The sequence below is a fragment of the Temnothorax nylanderi genome, unplaced genomic scaffold (genome assembly GCF_030848795.1).
Source record: "Temnothorax nylanderi isolate EJ_2023f unplaced genomic scaffold, tnyl_v1.0 TNYL_tig0262_pilon, whole genome shotgun sequence".
Classification (NCBI taxonomy): Eukaryota; Metazoa; Arthropoda; class Insecta; order Hymenoptera; family Formicidae; genus Temnothorax; species Temnothorax nylanderi.
The window spans coordinates 256,411-264,707 of NW_027249324.1; the positions used below are offsets into that span (position 1 = coordinate 256,411).

Below are 8,297 nucleotides of genomic sequence, written 5' to 3' on the forward strand. Positions count from 1 at the left end.
ATAAGCAAATCTACCGGTTTATCGCTGTTAATTATTACCGATTAATCGTTCGATGACTGAGAATTACTCGGCGTGTCATGGGAACGTCTCATTGACATCAACGGTCATGAAGCAAATATTCATCAGCAGTATGAAGACATCGAATCTCTGCAAGGTAAGAATGAATGAGTGAGTAATTGTGTGTGTGTGAGTGTGTGTGTGTGTGTGTGTGTGTGTGTGTACGCGTATCGTGTGTACATCCATCGCGTGTAGCAAGCACCGATCACTGATCGCAGCGAGCACCCCACATAATCACCCGCGTCGGACGGTGAGTCGCGCCGCCCCTGCCTACCTTCCGTACTCGTTCCGTAATTCGCTGAATATTTCTCGTAATAACTCAAAAACTAAGCTTCGGATAAAGTTTTGGTAAAGGAAAAATCGTCTCAAAATTAAGTCAGGAATACGACATTTTAAGGACAAACGATAGTTTCGGATCACCCTGTATAGATAGCTTAAAAGCTATAAAACTCTGAAGCTTTTTTTTTTGTAAATTCCTTTATCAATCATCACTTAAATCACCTTTACATTCTGTATTTGTAATTTTTAATCACTTTTATTTATATAAAAAAATTAAGATATTAAAATGATGGACTTCCACACCACCCTTGAGGTTCCACCTATTGGCGCGTTAGGTTTTTTATAGTAGACCTTCGCCTTAAGCCCTATTATACTACTTCTCATATTATTTTCTCGCATAGCGCAGAATACATTTTGATAGTAATCACTGCGCGTTGCGCAGAATGCATTTTAACTGCAATTACTGCGCAAATCGCAGAATGCATTTCTGTTTTTCTTTATTTTATTGTAAAACTATATCTATATATATAAAGGATTTATAATAGAATAACGAAAAATTATACACTTAATGCAATCCCCGGGAAATTCTACCCCTACTTCATATACAATTCTTTGCGATTCGGTCAATTATTTCCGTAAAAATTGGAAAAATTAAAAAAACCGGTTTCCATAAAATCGGTAGCAAAAAACTATACTCGTCTTTGTGACAAATATGATGCCTTGGTCATACACGATGCCTTGTTCAGACTCGATGTCTTGTTCAGACACGATTTCAGACACGATGTCTTATTCAGACACGATGCCTTGTTCAGACTCGATGTCTTGTTCAGACACGATGTCTTGTTCAGACACGATGTCTTGTTCAGACACGATGTCTTGTTCAGACACGATGTTTTGTTCAGACACGATGTCTTGTTCAGACACGATGTCTTGTTTAGACACGATGTCTTGTTCAGACACGATATTTTGCGCAGACATTATATTGTTTACACACTCGTCTTTGTGACAAATTTGATGTCTTGTTCATAAACGATGCCTTGTTCAGACACGATGCCTTATTTAAACACGATGTCTTGTTCAGACAACGATGCCTTGTTCAAACACGATCGAAATTTATTTTTTTTTTTAGTTGAAGAACATCGCCCCGGAGGACATATGTATTAAGACATGCAAATAAGTAATAGCGTATATTTTCATTTAACACCAGTATGACCTTTTTTTCCTACTTAAGGACCTCTTTATAGACCACATTGGTAGTTCTCCCCTCAGGTGCTAAGATTACCAGACTGCTAGGTGAGCTTACCCTTGAGCAGGCCACGTAAAACTGCCCATGTGAGAAACAATCCTCACTTAAATCAATCCCTGCTACTTTCAGCGATTGCCCCTGGGACTTATTGATGGTCATCGCAAAACAGACTTTGACAGGAAATTGCAGCCTCTTAAACTCGAAAGGGTACTCTGATGGTATGAGAGGTATGCGTGGTATAAACACTGTATCTCCCCGAGCACATCCGGTGAACACTGTGGCCTCGATGACATTCCTATGGAGAGCCTTTACTCGTAGCCTGGTTCCATTACAAAGTTTGGGCGGATTGAGGTTTCGCAGCAACATCACTGGAGCCCCCACTTTAAGTAGAAGCTTGTGAGCTGGTAAACCAGGAGGATTCAGAGTGTTGAGGAACTCTACGGGGTAGTTGACCGCGTCATCTGTTTGTATTACCGAGTCTACAGACCTGTACTTCATTTCTATCCCGTCAAATGAGTTAAGTAGAGTGTCATTAATAACTCCAGCTTTGTCGTTCTTAGGGGTCAGAATGGCACGTTCGCACAGCCAGTCCATAGATTTATCTTTGATATCGGCGATATCAGGGTATATCTTGTCAATAAGGTTAGCTAGGGTTGTCACTACTAAGCCTAGACCTTCAGGAATAATCACCTTTCCCTCAGACTCGGGATACCTTCCATCCCCTATTTTAAGTAGGAGTTTGGAGAATTGCCCCGCGGAGACATCGCCTCTCAAGTATACCCTCATATTCTTTCTGAGAGAAAGTTTCCAGATAAGGGGCCATAAATGTGATGCCTTGATACATGCTTTAACCTCGTCAGCTCTAGTTCCCCTTGGCACTACTGGTAAAGTCTGTCGGAAGTCTCCAGCCAGCAGCACGGTGACTCCCCCCATCACTCCATCGTTGCCCCTAATATCTTTTAGAGTTGTGCTCAAGCCTCAAAACCTCCTTTATGTGCCATGGTGCTCTCAACCCAAACAATAAGCTTGCAGTCCTGCAACACTTGAGCCATGTTGCTTTGTTTTGAAATATTGCATAGGGGTGTTTCTGCATGATTGAGATTGAAGGGCAGCTTAAAAGCAGCGTGAGCGGTCTTGCCTCCCTCCAACAGCGTAGCAGCAATGCCAGAAGATGCAACAGCCAAGCGATGCCACGTTCACTTCTTACTTTTGCCAGGAGTAAGTTGATCAGGAAGGTTTTTCCAGTACCACCAGGAGCATCCAGAAAAAAGACCTGACCAGCACTTGACTCAATGCTGCTAAGGACCTGCCGATAGACAGCGAACTGCTCATCTGTCAGCAAACCCTCGTTAATCGACACCACTTGTGCCAAGGTGTTTACGTCGTAGTTGGTCTCTCTCAGATAATCTCGATTTTTCAAGACTTCTCCTGATCTCTTTGGCTGAGACAGGCCGTATTGGTGCAACTCCTGTCCTCCCAAAGCCAACACTGTGTCCTCAATCAGCACCAAACATCTGTTATACACCTCGTCCATCACCTGCTGTGCATTGCCTTGCAACTCTCTCTCCACCTGTCGTGTAATGTCTTCTGAAAGGCTGTCTTTGTACTTTTCCCAAAGACTCAGAGGTTCGGTAAGTTGACAGAATACCAACATCACTGTAAAGAGCTCTCGCAACTTGAAAGGAGAATCACATAAGGCAGCTTCTTCCAAGGTATTGTCCCAGTGTTTGTCATCTTCCAGCAAACCTAATGCCTTGCATGCAGACTGAAATGTTGAACAAAGGACACCATTTGCAATCTTTAGATCTAAAAAGGACGTTGGACCTCGAATCTCATGCAGCAGCAAGCGAAGATAATAACACTCGGTGTTATTTGGATGGATGGTATACACTCTTCCCAGCGCATGGTCTTCTTTATTCCTGGCCAGCCGTCGACATCCATCCCCCGCTTTCTTCTCTCAAACTTGTTATTTTTAAACACAAAATAAGAAGGAACCTCACAGTACAAGAGGGTTTTTTGCAAAATCATCGGTTTTGCACAGCTCGAAGAAAGCCAAGAGTGTTGTCTGAGGTGGGTTGCTAAGCCTCTCAACCAAGTTTTGGAATTGAAGTACACACGCTGACCATTCTCAAGGTGAACAGCGAGATGGAAGATAGTAGGATATCTCTATGAATAGGGAACGCCAAGATTCTCCAAATTGCCTCTGAGCTGCTGATGTACCGCCCACTCTCATACAACTTCACCTCATCTCTCTCACTCTCTAAGGCAAAAGTCGCTTGGTCACTACCCTTATTCACGTACTTGCAAATGTACTTGATGGACTTGACTGAAGTGCATAATTCCACATTAATATGAGCATTAAAAATACGTAACAAAACAGGATTATAGGGCACCACCCAGCGGTTATCCAGCTCTATTTCATTGATTTTTACGGTAAACCCACCATCAGCTTGACACCTCCTCCGATATTGCGGGTATCCATCATTCCTGTCTGAGTGTTTTTGAGAAGTAGCCGTGGGTACCTCTTGCTGCAATTGCCTCCTTTCATACAAGGCGAATTACGATTTAAGCCCCCGCAGGGACCATGAATCATGTTGGCCTTGACAATGTTATGAAGAAGAGAGTCTTGCACGGGATCAGGTATTTCAGCACAGATGACTTTGTCGATCATATCAGGAAAGATTGCGCTGCTCTAGCCACAGCAAGATATGGATGTAAGGCAGACCTCGCTTTTGCCACTCTACAGAGTACATGAAGCACCACACTTTTCCAAACAGATTGCCCTTGTTAAGAGAGCCATCATCTTCTTCACCTTGAGATGAAATACCCTAGCTATAATGTCGTGACGATCGTGTGATTTTTGCCCTGACAGCAGTACATCTGTGATATCTTTCCACTTAGGGTTACAAGTAAAAGTGATGAACAGATCAGGACGGCCGTGGTAGCGGACGTATGTCATAGCGTCTTGAGTCCGCTCATGCATATAGCGTGGTCCTCCAGTGAAGGATGACGGAAGCACCACCATTTGACCCAGCTGAGCAACGTCAGCATCCTGCTTTCCGACGGCGTCTCTCAGGTGAATGTAGCTGTCTGCCCTTAGCTGCGCCTGGTTGTTCCTAATATAGTTCAACCTTTCAGTCTCTATTTTGGCGTACATGTCAACCAAAAATTGACTAAAAAGAGAACGGAAGTACACCAAGTGGTTGACTTCCCCTTGCCTGACCCATGACACGGTACGAGTAAAAGCTCGCTGCGGAAACTGTATTCTTGAAGGGCAACTTGGTCTGAGGATCACGCTGAGGCAGGGCAATAGAGTACCCATCTTCGCCACGGCAAAACAAAAGCGGGTACTGCAGAACGTCGTATGATCGGTGAATCTCGCTGATGCGCCGCAGTGTGTTGTCGTGGCTCTGCAACACAATATCTCGCTGCTCGAATTGCTGTCCAACAATCACCAGAGCTACTTCATTTGCTGTTGGTGCATTGAAGCGTCCTCCATGAACATCAACGGGCTTTTTATCTGCATGAATAATGACCTCGAACTTTTTGCAAGTTGGAGGTACTTTTTCTAGAGTGGTTTTCAGGTCTTTTATATAGCTATTGACTTCATGTAGCATCTTCTGCAATTCTTTGACTAATTCCTGTTTGACCATCAGGAAAATTGCTGCATCTCAAACGCACTTCCCTTTCATCCTCGCCCACGAAATAAATTTGTAGAAATTGGCTTCCTGTTCAGGTGCTGGCAGCAGACTTCCTACCAAGTGATATACTTGCCCCTGAACTTTAAAGGTCGGCATGAAGCCATCTTGTAGAACCTGCTTGGCTCCGAATGATGTCATGTTAAAGCAGTTATTGTACTTCCGAACACGGTTCATAAAGTGGACGTGCTCTGGGTGACTGCCCATTACCAAACTGTAGAGAGGCTCAGGCAGAGGTTCGAAGGGTGAAAGCTGCACCTTTCCAGCGCTGCAACACATGCCGGGGGCCTCCTCCTTCCACTTGAGGGCATTGCAGTACTTGCACTTGTGGCTCATGGTACCCAGAGCTATAATGCTGTCTTCTCATAAGCCACATCAGGATCATATGCCATGCCTGAATAAACTTTGTCCTTCCACGGAAGTGCTCGCCTTTCTAATCGTTTTCCAGGATGACTTTGTTCATATCGAAACTGTTTCGCACTGTGTACCTCGGGGTTATTTGTTGGTACCTGGCCACCGCTGCTCTGTCACCTCGGGGTTATTTGTGAGTACCCTGCTACGCACTCTGTTACCTCGGGTTATTTGGTGAGTACCTGGCCACCGCTGCTCTGTTTACCTCGGGGTTATTTTGTGAGTACCTGGCCACCGCTGCTCTGTTCACCCTGGGTTATTTTGTGAGTACCTGGCCCACCGCTGCTTGTTTACCTCGGGGTTATTTTGTGAGTACCTGACCACCGCTGCTCTGTTCACCTCGGGGTTAGTTTGTGAGTACCTGGCCACCGCTGCTCTGTTCACCTCGGGTTATTCTGCGCATATTTCTGCCGCATCTTGAAGTTGCTTCTTTCTTTTACGTTGGTATATCTAGCACGACGTTTGCCAGAAGCATTTTGTGAACAAAAAAAGGTGATAATTGTGAAATGTTGAGGCGTGGTCAGACTGAGAGAAGAGTGGTGTGGTGGTCAATTCTTCAGGTTTACGTGGCACGTAAGCATCGAAATGTCCCTTAGAAAGGTCCTGCGCGTGCGTAAAACGTAAGCCTCTTAACAGGGTGACCCTCAACACCGAAACTCTTATAGAGCTTACCATTGCGGTAAACCCTCGAAGACAAACCTAAATAGTTGCCCAAGCCGCCACCAACTTCGCATAAACCACCATAAGTAAATGGTTGGAACATGTGAGCGAGATATTCAGCAGAGCTGATGTATTGTCCCCCTCGCTGTCGTGGGACATAATAGAGAATTCCTCCCAATTATCCACCACATGTTTTACGATTAGTTCACAGGCACATCCCTATCCATTAACTGATTGTAATACATGAGATAGGAGAGGGACCTAAACAGGCAAGCTCCATCCCCTGTGATTGGGACAATAGTGTGAGCACCATCTCTCCATTAACATTTAAAAACTCAGTGCCATATCAATTTAAAAAAAGAGAAGAGACAAAGCGTACTAAAAAGTAAAACAATTTTTCCCTAAATATAAATAACAAACCTGTAGTAGACGCCAGGAAAAGAATGCTTAAACCGTTTTTGCACCCCACTCCCAATTTTCATAAATATTTTTTTTTATTATATATATGATCATCAAAAATATCCAAAAAAACAATTACGTAAAAAAAACAAATGCATAAAGCCAAAATTAATTATTAGTCTGGTATACCACTATGGTTCACCCACTATAGTACACATAAGCCTTTAAGGCGATCCTACATTGGCAGTAATTATCGAAATTTTCTTATTAAAAGAAATCTTTTAAAATTGGCTTTAAAAATTTCTAAATTTTTTTATAAGATTCAACACCTACACCTATAAGAATACATTAATTTTATGAGCACAGAAGAGTTACTATTAACTGTACAATTAAAGCAAAAACAATTCTATTACCTGAATAACTGCGAAACACAAATAACGTGAAAAATACTTTGTAGTATACACACTCCTCTCTCCTCTTCTCTTCTTCTCTCCTCTCTCTCTCTCTCTCTCTCTCTCTCTCTCCTCTCAGTCTCTCTCGGTTTCTCTCCCTCTCTCTCTCGCCCCTCATCTCTCTTCCTCTCCTCTCTCTCTTCTCTCCTCTCCCTCCCCTCTCCTCTCTCTCTCTCTCCTCCTCTCTCTCTCTCTCTCTCCCCCTCTCTTCTCTTTTCCCTCGCCCCTTCTCTCTTCTCTCTCTCTCCTCTACTCCCCCTCCTCTCTCTTTTTTGCTTCTTTAAACCAATTGCCACTACAAAATAGTGAAACAACATAAATAGACAAAAATGATTGAAATTTAAATCACATATTCAAAGCAAAGAACCAAAATGCAAAAAGGATAGAAAATTCACAAAATAGATTAATGATTTAAATATTTTGCTTTAATTTAATCAAAAGCATAAATTTTATCTGTATGTATGCTATATTTTTAAGCATTGAATCGTTGATATAATTGACAGTCTTCTTATTAAAGCAAAATAATTAATATAAAACTGTACAATTAAAAGTAGTTTACAATTATAATCATACAATTACAGTTAAAGCAGAGAATACATTATATTTATCTTTCCATAAGACATAAAATTGTATATACACTTTTGTATATATACTTTTCTATACCAACTATTTTCTGCTGTAACACAAAAAGACTGTTCAATATATCAGCATTTTACTGCTTTAAATAAAGCAGATAACAATTTATAATGCTGTAACACAAAAGACGTTCAATATACTCACATTTCACTGCTTTAACTAAACAGAATAACAATTTATAATTTGATTAAATTACAGCAAAAATCTATTATATTTATGAAAGCAAAGAAGTTAGTATGAAACTGTAACAACATTATATTTATGCTTTCCATAAGACATAAAATTGTATATACACTTTTGTATATATACTTTTCTACACCAACTATTTTCTGCTGTAACACAAAAAGACTGTTCAATTATCAGCATTTTACTGCTTTAAATAAAGCAGCTAAAATTTATATGCTGTAACACAAAAAGACTCTTACCTGAATACTGCGAACACAAATAAACGGAAAGATA

General features: G+C 41.7%; 2 protein-coding genes across 2 annotated transcripts; both read right to left on the reverse strand.

Moving 5' to 3' along the window:
• Window positions 1-1,558: 1,558 nt before the first annotated feature.
• Window positions 1,559-2,515, reverse strand: LOC139780086 (ATP-dependent DNA helicase PIF1-like). The gene has a single exon (XM_071718595.1). It carries the CDS (start codon window positions 2,513-2,515, stop codon window positions 1,559-1,561), a length of 957 nt encoding a protein of 318 aa, XP_071574696.1.
• A 38-nt stretch (window positions 2,516-2,553) lies between these two features.
• Window positions 2,554-5,616, reverse strand: LOC139780088 (uncharacterized). Its single transcript, XM_071718596.1, has 6 exons — window positions 5,341-5,616; window positions 4,820-5,223; window positions 4,343-4,755; window positions 3,706-3,908; window positions 2,790-3,347; window positions 2,554-2,724 (listed from the first exon to the last, which is right to left on the reverse strand). The coding sequence occupies exons 1-6, from the start codon at window positions 5,614-5,616 to the stop codon at window positions 2,554-2,556; spliced, it is 2,025 nt and encodes a 674-aa protein (XP_071574697.1).
• Between the last annotated feature and the right edge of the window lie 2,681 nt (window positions 5,617-8,297).